At 33.7% G+C, this 19,593-nt stretch overlaps 1 protein-coding gene across 3 annotated transcripts; it reads right to left on the bottom strand.

The window, feature by feature from the left end:
- Window positions 1–5,674: 5,674 nt before the first annotated feature.
- Window positions 5,675–16,628, bottom strand: LOC125825376 (ADP-ribosylation factor GTPase-activating protein AGD3). Of its 3 annotated transcripts, XR_007442849.1 has the most exons (20): window positions 16,203–16,441; window positions 16,005–16,081; window positions 15,145–15,245; window positions 14,128–14,198; window positions 12,998–13,060; window positions 12,590–12,634; window positions 11,705–11,770; window positions 11,513–11,560; window positions 11,307–11,402; window positions 11,187–11,228; window positions 10,257–10,472; window positions 9,989–10,120; window positions 9,685–9,909; window positions 9,478–9,564; window positions 9,061–9,396; window positions 7,863–8,008; window positions 7,689–7,782; window positions 6,519–6,967; window positions 5,945–6,318; window positions 5,675–5,846 (listed from the first exon to the last, which is right to left on the bottom strand). XR_007442849.1 is itself a non-coding variant. In XM_049504720.1 (19 exons), the coding sequence occupies exons 1-19, from the start codon at window positions 16,245–16,247 to the stop codon at window positions 6,204–6,206; spliced, it is 2,454 nt and encodes an 817-aa protein (XP_049360677.1). In that variant the 5' UTR covers window positions 16,248–16,628; the 3' UTR covers window positions 5,675–6,203. The 3 variants fall into 3 exon arrangements, 2 of the variants coding, with proteins under 2 accessions (XP_049360677.1, XP_049360678.1); XM_049504720.1 differs by having other exon boundaries at window positions 5,675–6,318; window positions 16,203–16,628; XM_049504721.1 differs by having other exon boundaries at window positions 5,675–6,318; window positions 7,689–7,773.
- Between the last annotated feature and the right edge of the window lie 2,965 nt (window positions 16,629–19,593).

Here is a 19,593-nt window from a genome sequence, read left to right on the forward strand (position 1 = left end):
AAATCATATTTGTGTTTATTCTGTATTTTGGATACTTGATATTGATAATCTTTTGTTGTTCTTAAAAAATATCTCATTTTATATAGATGTGTGTTAACAATTCAATTTGCTAATTAGTTTTAGGTTACAAAATCAATTTGAGAACAACCCCATCTTCTAATCCATGTGGTTCGACCCCGACCTTTAAAGTTGAGTATTAAATTTCATATGACTGTCTATGCCCTGAAAAATGGGACATAGTTAAGCATTTATCACATATATATATATATATATATATATATATATATATATATAAATATAATAAAGTCTAAACTCCAATAAAACAACTAGGAATTCATTGATCTCCTTACCAGGCTTTCATATCCATATCCATGATCAGAGATTTAACTATTAAATGACACTCTTTTATTCGAGTTATTATCATATTAGCGTTACCACTCCATTAGTGGAGTACAAGTTCTATCGCGCTAGACACCCTCACATAATTCACATGATAGTTTCATATAGAGGTCATACAAACACAAAACGATTCATACATTAGCACATCAACACACTAATATACCTTGTTTATTATCCATTCATAACGTGATGTCGGCAGGTCTAATCATGATTCTCCTGTCTAATTCCATCCAATATGTATTTTGTGAACACATTTACTAACCTCATGATATACTACTCATCAATCACAATCTACCTCGACACTAAGTTACTGATACAAAGTTCATTAATATTTGTTCCTTCTAGGGAGATTGATGAAGAACCACATGAGCTTCTGCTTAACACTGTTACAGTGGCCCTGCTATACTGGCCCCGCTATAGCGGCCCTAAAGCAATCTGTTCATTCCTTTTTTTCTCTATTTTGAAAAAAAAAACATTAATAAAATCACAGCTAATTATTACTTAAACTCAACTCCATATAAAAATTGTAACTCCGGTATTTATCGCATAAATTCTTAATAACAATGAAACGGATCGATATACATAACAAATGATGGGACCAAGTACATAAAAATAATGAAAATGAAAAATCTCAATAACTTATGTCATGATAAAAAAAAAATGTGGAATCGAAATAATATTGTGGTTGACAATATTTTTGCTTATAATGTTGTTGAAATAATGCAACAAAAGGAGAATTTAAAATTAAATCTGTCGATAAATATAGATCAAGAATTGATTGGCCAAAATGAAAAAAAGCAATTCAAGGAAATTGTTTCACTGAAAACGTGTATTTTCAAATCAATAGTTTGAACACCTAAAGATGTCAAGACAATGGGTACATATGAGTTTTTATTTTAAAACGCAAAAAAATGATTGAGTCATAAGATATAAAGCACGATTTTAACACCAAAAATTTGGAAAGGTCTGGCATTGGTTATCAGGAGACATATTCTCTTGTGGTAGACACAATTACCTTCAGATATCTAATAAATCTAACAGTTCATAAAAATCTTGAAATGCATCTGAATTTTTCACAACCTATTTATGTGACTCATTGGATCATGACATTTTAAAGAAAATTCCTTAAGCATTCAAAGTGTCTGAAGCATATAAAAATTTGAAAGAAATTTGTTTAACTAAGCTTCAAATATTCTTATATGGATTGATACAATAAGGACAAATATGGTATAATTAGCTTAGCAATATTTGATAAGGAAAGGATAGAAAAATAATTCTAATTGTCCTTGTATTTATATAAGAAGATTGGATCTGAATTTATTATAATACTAGGTAAAATATTCGTACTTCGCACGGGATTGAACTATTTTATTAAGCTTACATATGTTCATTCGGTAATATTCGTATTTTCGATGCATACACTACATTGTCAAGAACATTTTATCTCAAGGCAAAGTGTTCCTCCAAAATCTTAAAGTGCTATATTTTTTTAATTTTCATTTTTGTTATACAAAAATTATGAGTCAGAGAGATTTTAAGTATAAGAAAATCTCCATGGAAATAGTTGGTCAGAAGTAACAAAGTTTTCTAAATTCCAAGAAGTTATAAAGAACAACATCAGACATTAAAGAAGAGACCAAAAAGCCTCGAACAACATTTCCAAGTAAAGTGGAACATCACGTCCATACAAGAACATAATTAACTAAATTCAAATAGACGACCTTCGGCACCTTTCTTATGAACCTCCATCAATCTCTTTTTTATTATAGTATGTCGTATCATGTATATGTTAAAAATGACCCTAAAATTATTTGTATAATAAATGTTTTTCCTCATTGTCTCTGAATAGTCATTACTATTGCTTTGGTTTCATATCACCGGCCCCAACTTATTTGAAATTGAACCATAGTTATTGTTATGGTTATAGTGTGCAGTTACAAAGAATTAATGCAATTATCAACCAAGCAGTAGGTGGCATCTGAATGGAACTGTTCACAACTGGCTATTCTAAACCAAAATTTTGACACGTAACGTATTAAAATCTTCACAGCATAATTTTGTGAGCACTTGCACTCACAAATATCCACAAATAATAATAAAGACGACCTTACTTTCCTAACAGTCAAGAAGAAAAAGGCATGTTGCTTAACATACTTTTGAAAAAGATAGTCCGTCGGGTTGTATTCAAGTTTACAATTCACAAATTTAATTGAAAGAAGCCAAAAGAAAGAGTTATTACTTCTTATCAAAAAGTCAAAAAACTTTCTCAAAAGAAAGAGTTATCACTACAACATAAATGATCTTTAACGGCAATTAATAGCTTAATTTTCGCTAAATATGTATTTTCAGAGGTAATTGGTACTCTTTATAAATGTCTCTAAAGTCTATAGCAACATTGAATCTCATGACAATTAATTATTGTTGGTAAAGACTAGCACTCTTCGTTAATGTGCATATTTATTGCCGATAAAAAATAATTTTATCATAGTGTATTTTGGACATTTGTTAGTTTCAAGGAAAGTTGATCTCTTATTATGCCCGAAAAGAAGAGACGAAAAAATATGGCAAATTAGTTAACTTGTGATAAAAGAAGTGGACTAATTGTCTCTATACTAATATTCTAGAAAGAGTGCAATGGCATACAAAATGTTTGTACCTAAGAAAAAATAATCAAAATAATATACTAATTGTGGTAAGCAAGAGAGCAATCTGTTTGGTTCTTTTAACAAACTTCATCGTTGGTTCCGTATTAGTTATCACATATTTGTTGTAGTGTGGTATCAAATATAGCACAACCCACAAGCAATTTCTCAAAAAATATATGAAGAAACCGGTAGAAAGGGACAAAAGAGAAGATAAATTTTCAATCATCCTCACTAAAAATTCTAACAGAGTTCAAAAAAAGTCACCAAAATAGCAAAAAAAATTGCAATAGATACATGAATCACTATGACTTACAGTAAAAGATTAAGCTTCATGAAATGGAAGGAAAAAAACTTTGAGGAATGAAACACAATTCATAAGAAGCTTAATTAATGTATTTGAATTCGACTCCCCTATAGCGAAAAAAAACCTACAGATAATAGTGGTAGAAATAAAAGTTTTGCTTACTAAAGAACCAAATGTAATGAATTCAACCATTTCAGCAGCGTTATGAGTTGTGGATTGAGAGGTGCAAGAGTAGTAATGTCGCATTGAAATTAAAATTAATTTTATTTGTTTATATGAAGAAACCTGTAGAAAGGGACAAAAGAGAAGATCATTTTTCAATCATCATTATGACTTATAGTAAAGATTAAGCTCCATGAAATAGGAGGAAGAAAACTTTGAGGAATGAAACAAACTTCATAAGAAGCTTAATTAATGTATTTGAATTCAACTACCCTATAGCGGAAAAAAACCTACAAATAATAGTGGCAGAAAATTTCTCTATTTATAAACAACAAAGGGTAGTGTGAACAAATGCTTATTGTGCCTTATTAGAAAGGTCACAACTCTTTGGAATAGTTACAACCCTTTGGAAAGGTCATAACCCTTCATAAAAGTCACAATTTTTCATAAAAGTCGCAACTCTTCATAAAAGTCACAACATTTCATAAAAGTCACAGTTTTTCATAAACGTCATAGTTTTTCATGAAAGGGGAAGGCTAGTTTTGGAAATAAATAATTAAAAGGAAATTCTGGTTTGTGATGGCGTCACGTAGACAGGCCTAGGATTCTCTTTTATATATATATGATATATGATATGATTTGTGTATGTTAATGACTTGAATATCATTGGCACTCCTACAGAGCTTTCAAAAGTTGTTGAGTGTTTGAAGAAAGAATTTAAAATTTAAGATCTTGGTAAGACAATTTTGTCTTTGCCTATAGATTGAGCATTTGACAAATGGGATATTTATTCATCAATCAATATACACTAAAAAGATTTTAAAGCAATCTTACATGGATAATTCACACCAACTGAGTACCCCGATGATTGTGAGATCAAATAAAAGTTCATTCCAAATTCAAAAAGAATAAAGAGTTCTTGGTGATAAAACTTCATATATCTGTGTTATTAGGGCACTAATTATACCTTGCCAACAATATCAGGTCAGATATTTATTTTGCAGTAGGTTTATTGCCCAACAAGAAGATATTGAAAGGTGTTAACCATATATTCATATATTTTCAAGGAACAATTGGTCTAGGATTATTTTATTCTAATGCATCCGAATTAGAAATGATCAATTCTACAAATGTAGGATATATTTCTAACCCACAAAAAGCCCGATATCAAATAGGCTAGATAACATATTGAGGTACAATTATATCACGATGTTAACTGAAGCAAACAATAATTGTCACTTCTTCAAATCATGTAGAGATGATAGTTATTCATGTAACCAGCTGAGGTGTGTGTGGTTGAGAACAACAACTCAACATATTTATATTGTAATTATGTGATCTTACTTAGCAAACAAAGAATCCAACAATATCGTATGAAGATAGTGTTGACTGCATAGCTCAATTGATGGGAGAATACATCAAAGGAGATCGAAAAAGCATATTTTATCGAGAAAAAATTCACATATGATCTTTAATAAAATGGTAAGGTAAATGTACGACAAATTTGTTCAAGTAATACTTGCAGATTTATTCACTAATGCGTTGTCAACATCAACATTTGAGAAACTAAGATATAAAATTAGAATGTGTTATCTCTGAGATCAATTAAAACTTTCATCAAGAGTAAAATATGCAATGTACTTTTTTCCCCTTAACTAGGAATTTGTCCCATTGAATTTACCTAAAAAAAAATTTAGTGAGACAACACTCAAGACGTATTATAATATATGTGAAATCCTTTTTTTTTTCAGTGAAAATTTCCTTTTAAAGCTTTAACAAGCCACATTATTTATGGACATTCAAGGAGAAATATTATAAATGCATATGGATTTCTCTTTCGTAACTCTATTTAAAGTCCATGTACTAAATCAATGAACATCATTTAATTCTTGTAACTTGAAAAAATATTTATTATTAATAGGCGCATAAAAAAAAGTGACACAAAGACTTAACTCTCTATCATAACTGTCTTTATGGAGTACTTGTCAAGCTCCAAGTAAAATTTATATATTTCTCTTTCTTTTACGACATAAATGATATATTTAGACCATTTCCAATTGTGTTTATTCTCTTCTTTTTCTACCACGCAAACAAGTTGGTACAGCGAATACCACAATAATAATAAGACTTACCTCTGGACAAACCAGTGGGAAAGTTCATAACCATACACCACCAAATGTACTAAACCAGTGAAGGGACAGGCAGGCAAATCATTTTCCCTCAGTTAAAATAACACTTAGATTTAGATATACAAACTACAAAGGCTACACCACAAAAGTTAAAATTAACAGCAAAATGTACACAAAATACCAGCACCCAAGGCCAATGCCTAGAACCTGCCACAAAAAACTCTAAAAACAAAAACCAATAAAACTGCTAAGTGAAAAAACAGCTTTACAACACAAAAAGACTGCAACCCTCCAATGCATCTGACCTCCAAAATCAAGCATGAAAGACCACCCTAACATTTTACTTCAATAGAAGATTCGGACGCGTAGTCCCCAGGAATCTTGCAGACCACAACATGCAACATTGAGGGCCCTTAATGCACAAGCAGCAGTGTCTTTCGATGGAGATCTGTCAGCACAAAATTTACTAGCATAATTACAAAGAACTGAAACCCTGGTTTCATTTCAAACAAAGGGTACAGCTTCAATCTCTGTCCACGTTTGGTATATACTCTCTTGAATGTATTAAGCATTTGCATCTGACAAGAGATTAAGGACATCAACGTCATCAAAATTTGAGCCCAATGCAAGATCGCAAGGGGTTTTACTTTCCCCATCCAAAGCATGTGGATCAGCACCCCTGCAGTTAAATCACACACAAGGACAAATTTTAACAGATGGAGAATCCCATTGCTTACTGATACGGTTTGCAGAAGGATAAGTCTGTAAGGAAGATGCAACTTCCCATAGGAAGATTATTAAGAAATATCACCACCTAACCCAATGAAACATTAATGAGGAAATATATAAGAATAAGCACAGAATGCTACATTTGATTACCTTGCAAGAAGCAACTTAGCAAATGCAGCTTTGCCTCTTATAATACACCAATGAAGTGGTGTCTGACCACTTGAATCTGAAGAATTTACATTTGCACTGTATTGCATAAGAAGCTCTAGCATCCCTAGGTCAGCTGTTTCACAAGCAAGGTGTAGAAGGGAGCACCCATCGAAGTCCCCAACTATAAGCCTCTCACTTGGACTTGCCAAGTCCATTTCTAAGCAAGTAGAACTCTGATCAGTGTATGGTTGTTCTTGTAACAGCATTACTTTGGCAAGGGTTAAGGAAGAATTAGACACAACTTGCTTGTAAAGAGCATTAACGTCTGCTTCAGAGCTTACAATAAGGCGATACACAGCTTTCTTATCATTAGCTCGAACTGCCTCCCACATCATTTGTGCCGCAGTGTGACCGTCCTTCGTCCGACGAACAAATGATTTATCTGCATACTGTGATAATGGAAAAAATATTGAATTAATACTAACCAGGAAAGTATTGCCAAAGTTATAAAAATTAAAGTGAAGCCAATGCTATTGGAGAAAATGAACATATTATGCTTGAAAGACAGATTTTTTCTTTTCAAGTTAGACAGCCAACAATAACTCAAGTCTCCCATAAACACAAGGGCTGGCTTGCATGCAAGCCAAATGACGTAGGTGCACTTGAGTGTTTTGAACTTTAAAGACATCATTCCCCACAAACTACAGACTATGGATGTGAGAAGCAGATTACGTTTTTTGTTATTTTGTTATATAATTATTTGGGTTCTCTCTTTTTGGGAAGGGGGGGCTATGGGTTGAAGATTGAATGTCATATTTGTCCTTCTCCATAATTCGATTCCTCGGGCCACTGTTACCGAGCTCCCAAACATGTCAAGAGACTTTATTTCTAAACACATGATATCCATAGAATTTGTCAAAATCAGAGCTCCAAGAACAAAAACAGGACAAAAGGAATCTTCTTGATGGCGTTCATCTCAGACTGCACTTTTCAAGCTAGTACTTTGATATCCTTGTAGACTCACAGTGACAGGAAACTTAAAACATTACCACAAGATCTTTCGTCATATAACTCTTCACACAACCAAAGATGTCTCTTCTACAAATCTGACAGATGGAAAAGCATTAAACAACACATTTTTATAAACAATTACGGAGAATGATGGTAGACCTTTGCATGGATGAATTTCTCCTTGGTTGAAATGGGATCAGCATGACTTGGCTTGCTGATGTAGAGCTGTTGCTGTTTATCAGATCTGTATGAGCTTCAGTTTCCAATGTTTAAGCTATATCAGAAAGATGAAGATAAACTTCAGACGAGAAATGATTTGAGCAGGTAACTAACCTGGCAGCAGAAACATTAACTTGGAAAGCACCTCGAGCTTGCAGTGACTCCTCCCAGACTGAATTTGCAAAGGTATTCCCCAACGACTGAAATAAAGCTATAACAGAAGGCTCCCATACTTTGACATCAAGTGTGAGTGACCTCACCTGCAGAGAGATGATCACAACTGAGGACAAGATGCAGAAAACCAACTCAATGCACCAATATAAATGTTATAAGGGGTCGTCGGTAGCTGGTTAGAGTTTTGTTGGTATTAGAAATGTAAGGATTAGTTATGAGTGAATCTATGTATTATTTTATGCAGGTATTAATTATACATACAGGGATAAGTTATTCATGTATTAGTTATTCCACCTTCTCTCTTGCATAAAATAATACATAGATTTCCTTGTAACTTATACATGTATTAGTTATGCAGTTTCTAAATTGTCAACCAAACTTCATATTAATTTTATGCATGAATAATAACTTATTTCCAATATACCTACCAAGCATTGTATAATTTATACGGAAATTAATACATGGATAACTTGTTTCTTATCCGGCTACCAAACGACCGCCAACTGGTTGTTAACTACAGAAAGGCCATTCAAATGCAATGTTCAGAGGAGTTAAATAGATGCTCAAAACACACCTTTTCTAAACAAACTCCAACTGTCAGAAATAAGAAACTGGCATGCATCCCTTGCAAAAATTAGTCTTAAGTTTCATAATCTACCAGTACACCAATATCACAAGTATCTTTAAAGCTACCATCAAGAGAAGCACCAGAAATTTCATTTTTCTGACTATTCAGCTACCTAAGGAATTTTAAATAGTCAAATATATTGGAGCCCCGAACCAGGCAGAAATACATGGGTGTCAACCTCCTAAACAAACAAACTGGTTTTCAGTCCATAAAAATATGAGAATAAGAAACGACCTTCTAGAAGATCTTGTACCATTCTACTGCTTAAAAGTTTGAAATCTTAATAAAACTCTACAATGTTAAATACAATATAAAATCCATGGAGTTGCTAGAAGACACTTTTGGGCTTCCCAACTTTAACTTTTCTAACTAGAAACAAATGAATATGCACCTAAAAGAAATAAATTTTAGATCCTATGAATGTGCATAGAAAAGAAATTAATTTTAGATCCCAGCAAGAGGCAATATAGCCTATTGCTAATTAATACGTAGCAAAATCTAAAAGTTCACCTTTGATATATGCACACCAAGATTACGATGAACACCTGAACATTCAATACAAACAAGAACACCAAGATTTAAAGATGCCCAATCTGGTTCAGCAGCACCACAGTCAGCACATCTATCATTCCCGCATACTCTACGTAGTGTGGCAATTGGCTGTTCAGTTTTTGGAGCAGATCGTAGCTGTTGTGAATTTCTGAAAGGGCGATCATGATGTGCTGAGATAAGCCTGTCAGATGGATGGTCTTCAACTGCAGGCGGGTCAAAATCTGAACTTTCAAATGAACTGCTCTCACTGGCAGATCGATGATGACCACTTCCCATAGGACTGGCAGTCAAACACTGAAATAAAGAGTGTACATTGTTATTGATTGTGCATCGAAGTAAAGGCAACAAAAATGTATAGCAGCTTCCAATAGTTACCCTGTCAGGGGCCTGAGAACTCAACAAAGAAGCAATAACTCCTGTTATTTTCTCAATCCAATCCATTTGGTCCAAGGCACTCTCTGCCTACAATAAGAGGGAAACCGGTAAATTTTGATCTCACAAGTCTAGCACAAACTCCACCCTGCAACAACAGTGCAATGGTTGGCATGAGATATCCAAAATGAAAATTCAATAGCAATTCACCTGCAAGGTGTAGCTCTTTGTAGGGGAGATAATCCTGAAGCAAAACCGCAGATCTGATTGGTCAGCATCAACCTTTATAGTTGATGTCAAAAGGTTTACAGTATGATGAGCAACAGACTTTTCATCATGTACACCACCATGATAATGGGACGAAAGCCAGCGACTAAGAAGTCCAGAACCAAGCTCTGAACTATTTCGCTGGCCAGAATGTTGACTACCTGACCCCTGCAGATCAGAAAGTGTCAATAGACCACAAATTAGGGTTTGATGGTATCCCTTTTATATCCCAGCCTATAATACTCACAGATGGTTTTGTGTTCTGTTTGCGATAGTAGTACAACATTCCACGGCTATCAAGAACAAAGAACCTTCTTTTCCAGTCTCCCCGCAAATTTGATGAGCGCTTTGATAGATAACCTTGTCTAATGGTTTGAACCTGAAAGACCACTGTAATTTTAGCTGACTATAGGTGCAAAGGGTAAACAAAAGGAGTACTTAAGATCATGAAAGCAATAATAAAGGGTACAATAAAGTTAATGCAAAGGTTTTCAATGATATAATAGTTTCAACACCTTTCCCCTTGCAGCAGATTGCATGACAGCTTCTATTTGCTTGTGTGAACTTCTGCCAATGGCTTGTATACCATCTCCATTAGGAGATCCATTAGAACCATTGGACAACCACCTGCTCTCTCGATCTACTTGTCTCTTGTATTCTTGCATCTTTTCATTAAGAGCTGCCTTCTCATAGTTGGAGCGTTCTCGAGACTGCTGTGCGTAAGTCAGGACCTGCAAAAAATTAAATGACACTTGAATATCTACCACCTAGAGAAAGCAACAGATGTAGATTACTATTTATGCATTTCAAATATCATGTCACATCGGCATCAACTCAAGCGTTCAATAACTCCCAATTCCAGTATTCTAGGTCACCTGACAAACAATGAATCAATGCTACATAATACACTCCCTCTTTTCCAACTTATATGTGACGCAGTTTGACTCGATATGGAGTTTAAGAAAGGAACCAACTTTTGAAACTTGTGGTCTTAAACCCACAATAATATGTGTGAATACAAAAGGTTCTCATTAAGGGTAAAATAGGAACTTCAAAATAAAAATTATTTTCAAATATAGAAACTGCCATTCTTTTTGGAACGGACTAGTAATGAAATAATACTGCATAAATGGAAGAAAGGGAGTAACACATAAGAAATAGTCCTTGAAACATTTCAAGAATGTTTCCTGTGCGTGTTGAGACTCGTGAGACATGAAAAGTGCCAGCTGGGACCATTTTAAGTATAAAAAGAAAGAAGAAACTGAGGATAGTTGCAGAAGGATGCAAAGTATTCTCATTTACCGTTACCTAAATGTAAATTTTGATCATTAACCTCTCTGTAGGAAATAAACCAAAATTTGTTGCTACCTAATCTGTGATTTTAATTGAAGCGGCCTCAATCAAATATCAAATTGCCACCAATGAAACCAAAAACAAAGACAAACCTGATTGATATATGGCTCCATCTGATGCAAAAGCTCATATCCCTAAAAGATAGAAATAGAAATAGAATGTGAGAAATTGAAAACAAATAGGCTAGAATATCCCCCAACTGTATGACATGCCTGTTTGAAATAACGAAGATGAGCATCCATTGTACCACTAACTGCTTCCAGGAATTCAAACCGTTTCTTTGCTTCAACATTAGAAAGAGCGGTTACCTGGATTTAGGATTCAAAAAGAAAAAAACAAGTCAACAGGCCATTGCTATTGTGGCAACACTTTTTGAATTGAAAAGTCTAAGAGATGCTCTAGCTCCAGATTCACTCACCAAACTGAATCGAGCTTGCTCGAAAGTTGATCTTGCATTATGAAGTTCCTGGAAGAGTTATAGTCGTGTTAAGTAAGTTTTTTTCCCTTCCTTTATTTTCAAAGTAGGCAAAAATATGTGCAAAAGTTAAATAAGAGTGACTTCAGAAGGTTATAGGCAGAATGAATGGTTAGCTGCTATGTCTGTCAATACCTCCTCCAGTAAACTGGCAACATCACTTTTTGTGCCTTTCCTTAGTGACAAAAACTTCTCGCGGGCCTGCAGCATGGAGCATATAATGTTAATTGATATAATAGAAAATCCTTAAATCACCAACAGAGAAAGTGTAAAGTGTTCCTATTATTTAACTCAGAAATCCAATTATCTTGCAAGTTTTTTGTGCAAACTTAAAGAGTTCCTTCAACCCCATTGAAGTGCTTAAATATATCACCAGGAGAATTTTTTAAATGGGAGGAAATGATCAAGGTAAACCGGAATATCGTGATAATAGATATGTAGTGGCAATGCATTACAACATTTTCTGAAAATTAAGTCTTTTAATCCCATTGCCAACATATAGGAAGGTGTGGAGGACATGAATTAGGGTAGAAGGTTAGTAGGTAGGAGTGTGTTCATGCTAGTAGGTAGGAGTGCATTATCTTGGTGCCCTTACTAGTAGTCTTAGTGCTGTGCTTGTAGTTTCTTGTTCTTCGATTTTGTTGATATATGCTGTTTCGTGTAGTTCGATTGTAGTATTATTTGGTTGTAGTACTGTTCTGCTACTATTTATTGTTTTGTTACTACCTACTGTCTCTTGTACTTCCATTACATCTTTCTTTAGTCTGTTTTTGTCTTGAGCTAAGGGTCTATCGGAAACAGGTTCTCTAGACTCTACCTCACCTCTGAGGTAGAGGTATGGTTGGCGTACACTTTGCCCTCCCTAGACCTCACTCTGTGGGAATACACCGGGTATGTTGTTGTTGTTAATAGAGGAATAATTTCTGCATACAGAATAGTTATCTACAGGAAAAAATATATCTTCAGTTCATCAGATAGTGAAATTTCTAATCATCTAATGAGAATTAGGAATAAGAATACCTGATCATAAATTAGGCTTGCCTTGTCAAAGCGCTTCCGAGCTTCCTGCACAAAGAGAACTCCTTGTAGCAAATACTTACACAACCGTTTTATATTTGGGTATGTAAGCCCACAAAATCAGGTTTTTCACAAATAGATGTTTTTGTTCATTTTTAATATGACCGAGAAACCCACAAAGGCCAATGTCACATTGTTCAAAACTCGGCAGATAATGGGGCCACCCTCCACATTATCCACTAAAATACCAGACTTTTGACGATGGCAGGGTTCAAAACTGCTATGTGTGCCTATCCCACAGAGCACACACTTCGCTTAACACTAGACCAAAGTCATGGGACACTTACATATTCTGAATTAGTAATTAAAAATGCCTTTTAGAATAGAAAGGAAGTAAAAGAATGGTAGTACCTTGACATCTTGCAGATCTATGTTAACAAACTGCAGTAACCGATCATTCAGCATGTGCTCAACCTGAGAAGACAGTATGAATGTTGGAGAAGTAGGCAATTAGTTAAATGCATATGCCACTATCAGACTAAATAGATCACTTGCAGTTCTATTTTTTTTTTCTAGGGCCAACTTGTGTGTATCTCGACCATTCCATCAGGTTCCTGCTACCTCCCAACAACACAGGTACCAGATAAATCTGCCCTCAAATGCTTAGGCAGATGAGAAGAAATCACTTGCAGTTATATTTTTGTTCTTTCCACAGGAAGGAGAGCCTCGAAGGAGGAAATATCTAGAAATTAGATGATAGAATGAGTAGAGTCCGCCAGGCAAAAGAATAAAATGTCAAAGGGATCAGAAAATTTTGCAAAAGTAGAAATACAACAGCAAATAATTCAACTAGCACAAGAAGAATTTTCATAAATTACTGACAAACAAAGTCAACATTCAAATTTGCATAAAAGGAGAGAGAAAAAGAAGAGGGAACAGAAAAAAGAACCATATTTCTTTTTTATCAGGAAATAGAACCATATTTCTTAGGTCGCAGATGGTGAAACTCAGAGTTAGTGTTCTTAGGGGTCGTTTGGTTGGGAGCTAGTTATCCCAGGATAAATTATCCTGGGATAACTTATCCCATCACTATGTTATACATGGTGGGATAAGTTATTCCAAACACGTCAACCAAACAAGACATCAAAATTTTATCCCATGACTATTTTTTTTATCCTAGGACTATTTATTCTTATCCCTCACAACAAACGAGCATTTAAAGTAGATGGGCAAGATTTTAACACAGATATTGTGGAAATGAGTGTCGAGGACATAATAGAACTCAAAATAGAGCTCAATCAAAATGTGCTTACTTAGTAGCCATACACTGCATATCAAGGTGAAAAGTAACTGGTCAAGGCAATAATTCAGAAGCACACCCCACAGAAAAGGGTAATATTGAATAGATGTTTTGAAGTCATCTCTTGAAAGGCAACCAATGCTGCTTTCTGCCCCAAATAAGGAGTTGAGAAATACAGCATCAGAAGTAATATTGCGGCAATAAAATGAAATTGAGAAACAAAAGATACTGAAAACTTTACCTGTGACCGAAGAACTTCCTTATAAGTCCCGATTTCCCTCAGTGCAATAGTAAATTTAGTCATTACAGGACCTACATTTAGAACGGAGTAAGTGACTGAACAATTAATGGGTCATTATTCAACTACAGATCACATGTTGAAACTATTACTTGCAAAGTGAAGTGGGGAAGGATGAATTCATAAAGGTCAAAGCACTATAATTAGAATATTGAAAAGGTGTCTCTGCATTTAGTAGAGCCAATCTCTTTATGCAGGTCAGACAAACTTTTGATGAAAAACGCCATTTAGCTGATGCCAAAAATGAGGGGAGAAAAGTTGTGCAGATTTTCAGTCGGACACTAACTTATACTTTCTGGATACTTTGTAAGTGTTGCAAAGCAGAAGATCTTCATTTAAGTCTCACTATCACTAACAACTATAGTAAATTCTACCTAGTGAATAAGCACAACAGGTCCAGGAAGTTTTCTCAACACCCATGACATTCTCGTCAAAAATGGCATGTGAATAATTGGAGATGTGATCCCAACTCCAGATTACATAAACAAGTACCACGTTAAACCAATGATCAAGTCTCATTGTCCAGTTCCCTCAAATGGTGATACCAAATAGGCAGATACTAAAGAAACCAAAAATAAAATAAAGAATAGAGAGGGACTTGAGACTACAATCAGGATAGTGGATGACTTCTTTTTTTGGCACTAGTCAGTGAATTAGTGGTCGTTGAAACATCTATAGAAGGTTACTGGATTGTTTTCTAAAGGGAATGGCAAGGATTGAAAAAATCATATATTTCCCAGACCATAATTTTTCATGCTTCCATTGCTCTGTGAGATGTCTCTTCATCTATGAACCCACAAGAAGTGCATCTCATGTTTTGCAAATTGTTATCAACAATTGAAAAAATATTACAAAAGTGGACAGAGAAAATGGTGTGTGGAGTGCTGATCCCATTGCTCTAGGATAAACATTTGTAGCTGCGAAACATCATATGAATATATGTACCAGCTCTTTACATACCTCCAAATGCAACACTGATGGGATCATTGTGCCCCCCACCAAATGTTTCCAGGGCACTCGCGAAAGCAATATCTCCATCATATCCCTCTCCAAGTCCCTCCCTGAAAGTAGAACAGAAAACTGGATACTTGAAAACTTCTACAAATTCACCAAGGATTGGAAAAGAGGTTGGATGTTTATTAATCAACAAAACAACCATAAAAGGACTTATGAAAGCAAACTATTGAACTGATATAAACACTCAATCCCTATAACACAAATCATCAAACTTTCACTATGACCTTGCCCATTGACAGGCAGCTGAACTACCCTGCACTAATCTGATAAAAAGGTTGTGGATTTTATGCAACACTAATGGCTTCCCAAAATAATAGGTTTCAACTAGTAGAATTTTGGGAAAGATACATCAACAAGATTCTAAGAAGATTATTAAATCATTTGTTGCAGACACCAGGAAGCATACCTCTTTTTAGCTAGCAGAAGACACTCTTTCTTATTCTTTTTTCTTCTTTCTTAAAATTAGATTGTGATGCAAAACCAACTATTTTAGAAGTTCATAGTTCAATAAAAACTTCATTATAAGAAAGAATCTACAAAAATGAAAATAGAAAGATAAAAATCAAGCAGTCATTAGGGCATTAAGTGATACCACCAGAAACTAATGATGTCTACATTCCATTGAAGGAAATGTGTAGTGAGATGAAATGACATTCATTTAGAAAAATTGAATTTCTATTAAAACAGCAATTACTGTAGATTACTCACTATTGCGTCGGCATTCTCCATAAGAAACCAAATGAAAAAGAACAAAGCATACTTTATCAGGCCAACAATAAAAAAGAAAACAACTGAACACTCACGTATATTTTCGACATCCTTTATAGAATTTCAAGCTTCTTTCTCTTAGTGATTCAGCACTTTCTTCAAAACATTGCAGCTGTTTCACCCAAACCACAATACAAAGTGAGAGAATGTAAAAATTTTCATAATTATGGATCTTTAACTAGTGAAGCAATAATTAAGAGCTAAAAACAAAGCAAAAGAGTAAAAGAAGCAACCTGTTTACGGAACATGGGAGAGTCATCGAGTTTACCAAAATGCATGTTTACAACACTGATTCTTCTTTTCTACACCAATTCTCAATTAACATTACAAGACACCATATCAAGGGATGTTCGATCTTGCCCGATTTAAACTTTTACCAATTGCCATAACAAAGATCTACCATTTCAACTGTCGCTATCGATCTCAATTGAGTAGACAAGAGCAGAGCTCAACTGGTAACCACAAATCAAGGTGATGAATGGATGTTGGTACAAAACCCTAGAGAGGTTGGGTAGAAACCCTAGAAATGGAGAGAAAAGAAAACTCTTGGGAACTGATTATAATGTAGTAGTAGTATTGTTGTCAGCAGCAGCAAACTTCTGTAGAACTTGCCATTCTCTTTATAATTAACCATTTTTACTAAACTTGTTATACTTTACTTTTAAAAGCAGCTGAAAAGAAAGAAACTAATTCATCTTTGTTCAATAATATTTGTTCACTATACTAAAAATAATATTTATTCAATTTAAAAGAATATTTCTTTTTATTTTTTTATATATAATGGGACTGTAAAGAGGAGAGAGACACGGTTACTTACAGTGCGACGGGGGACAGACAGACAGATATTGTTACTAAAAAGACTAGCTTCTCTTCGCTTTTCCTTTTCTTTCAAAAATATATAAATAAAATAAAAAACACTTTTTTATATATATAGTATTTTGAAATTTTGAATTTAACTATTACTATTCTAATAGATACTTTATACTAAATGTAAAACCAAAAAAATCAGTTCTCACTTTTTATTTATTAATTAATGTTGACAAAATAACCTCTCTTTTGAGGGGTCGTTTGATAAAATGTATAAAAATAATATTAAATAAAATGTATTAGCAATGCTTGCATTAGTTATGCATAGATTATTTCCTATGTATTGTTTGATTTGATGTATTAAAAATAACATGCATTATACAAAAATATTTATTTATATAAATATCCTCTACAATTATGGTAAAAAAGATGTAAAAGAGATTTGAAGGATAATTGTGTCTTTAAAATGTTAATGCATGCATTAAATCATTTTTCATTACTAATACCTAGAATTCATCGTATTAGTAATACACTCTCCAATACACAATAAATTGTATAACTAATTAGCATGAAATAGTGCACCAAACAAGGTACTTCTAATAAATAAAGTTAATACATGTGTTAATTTTATTAATACACTCTACCAAATGACGAGATTGTGAAAAGATATATGTACTTGCCATCTTTTTTCAAATCCTATTTTATGAAATTTCATTAAATATGTTATTATCGTAAACTTTTTGCCCATAAAATATAGAGACTATATGCTTGCTTTTAGCTCTTTTGTGGATATATATATATATATATATATTTGTTTTGCTTTTGTCTGGTTATGTATTATGTTATTTTTATTTATTTATTACATTTGAGAAAAAAAGTTTTTCAAAGAAAAATTCCTTGTGAGACCTCAATAACTTTCATTTGAAAATATTTAAAAAAAAATATCACTGAATTCATGTTTTTTAAAACATTACTAACAATCACTCAATTATCTTGTTTTATATAATGTTTAGTTATACTTCTGCAATTTTGTTGTTAGGATCAAATATTTTTTTAATTTATTTAAATCTAAAGGTGTTTTAACAATCTTGCTTCGTGAATTTATTTTTCAATTTTAATCATATGTTGTTTTTGAATGCTTAGTTGTCCTAAACAATTTGACCACTTTGTTAATTCTTTCCATCCATACTTCATAGTATTTTTATATCACTATACTACACTGTAATGATCAACTGTGATGCGTCATTAATGTTTTGAAAAATATTTTTCAAATTAACTTAATTTCCTCAAATTTAAAGAAAATGACTTCTCTTTCAAAAATAAGAAAAACATTTTTCAAAATCATTTTAAACTTCTCACCTCAACTTTTCATCCTAATTTATATCTCAGCTATTGATTCTCAATATTAATCCTAGATTTGACTCCTGATTCTCAATTCGAGACCCGACTCTCGACCTTGATTCGAGACCGAACTCGTGAGTTCTAGATTGAATCGGGGTCAGATCTCGAGTTAGAATCAAAGGTCAAATTTTGGATCAAGTGTCGGGGTCAAGTCCTGAATAAGGTGTTGGATGGGGGTTTCGAGTCGGGTGTCAAAGTTAGATTTTGGGTTGAGAGTCAAGGTTACGTGTCATCAAAGACGGTTTTTGGGTTGAGAGTCGAGGTCGGGTCTCATACCAGGTGTCGAGTTTGAATCTAGAATCAATTGTCAAGGTCAAATGTCGAATTTGTATCCCGTTTTGAAAGTTGGGTCCTGAATTGGGTGTCGAAACTTGGGTCGGGTTCCGATTTGGGTGTCGGGATCATATTCCAGTTCGAATGTCGGGTCTCTAGTAGATTAGTTCCTAGGTTAGGTCTTGGGATCGTAACCTGATTCGGGTCATGGTCAGTGTCAGGTTCCAGTTCAAATATTGGGTCTCGTATCGAGAGTAGAGGGCAGGTTTCAGATCAGGTGTTAGGGTCCAACGCCGGATCATTTATTAGATTGATTATTTAGGTTAGAAACTATTTTTCTAAAAAATATTTTGTACACTCTACACAAAAATAAAAGATATTTTCTAAAAATGTTTTTCATTCACCATTTATATACTAGAAAATATTTTTATACTTACCAACCAAACATAAGAAAATAACTTAGAAATCAACTTATTTTCCAAGAACACATTTTTCATGGATAACATTTTTCTTTTATACCAAACACACCTTTAATGAATTGTTTAAGAAATGGAATTCTGCAGTGTCGTCTATGTCAAATTAATTCATTTTACTATGAGAAAATGGCCAAAAGCCTCCCCAACCTATATCCGGATTTTCAACTACACACTTTAATTTTACAGGAGTCTTATTCACCCCCCTGAACTGTCTAAAACTGAAATAATTACCTCCTTGAATGCTTAGCTGGCAAAGTGAGTGTATTTCATTCTCTTTGAAAGAGTGAGCACAAAAGGCAAATATTAAAACTTTATTTTTAATATCTTTTTTTATAAATATATGTATTTTTATTTTTTATTTATTTTCATTCTCCATAGCAATAAAGATCAAATTCCACCACCATTCACCATCTCTAAACCGCCATTGCCACCACCATCTTCACCAGATTCACCATTGTTGATTTCACACAAGCTTTTAAAATCTCATTTAAAAATAATTTATAAACCAATCAAATCAATTAAAAATAAAATGAGATGTATTTATATCACCTAAAAAAGGGATTGGGATCATATTTGAAAAAAAAAATCAAATTAGGTTTACATCAAATCCAATTGAACTCCCAAATGAGAATGTTTTTTTTCATTTATAGATCCTTTAATTATCAAT

The sequence above is a fragment of the Solanum verrucosum genome, unplaced genomic scaffold (genome assembly GCF_900185275.1).
Source record: "Solanum verrucosum unplaced genomic scaffold, falcon-dt-bn FXZP01000051.1, whole genome shotgun sequence".
NCBI lineage: Eukaryota > Viridiplantae > Streptophyta > Magnoliopsida > Solanales > Solanaceae > Solanum > Solanum verrucosum.

What these genes read in the sequence shown, in the direction of transcription:
- LOC125825376 (XM_049504720.1), bottom strand. Translation starts at nt 16,247, where the DNA reads ATGCATTTTGGTAAACTCGATGACTCTCCCATGTTCCGTAAACAG. An exon ending in CATCAGTGTTGCATTTGGAG is followed by an intron (nt 14,199 to 15,144) that starts GTATGTAAAGAG and finishes TTCTAAATGTAG; the next exon opens with GTCCTGTAATGACTAAATTT. An exon ending in CAAGCCTAATTTATGATCAG is followed by an intron (nt 11,771 to 12,589) that starts GTATTCTTATTC and finishes TCCATGCTGCAG; the next exon opens with GCCCGCGAGAAGTTTTTGTC.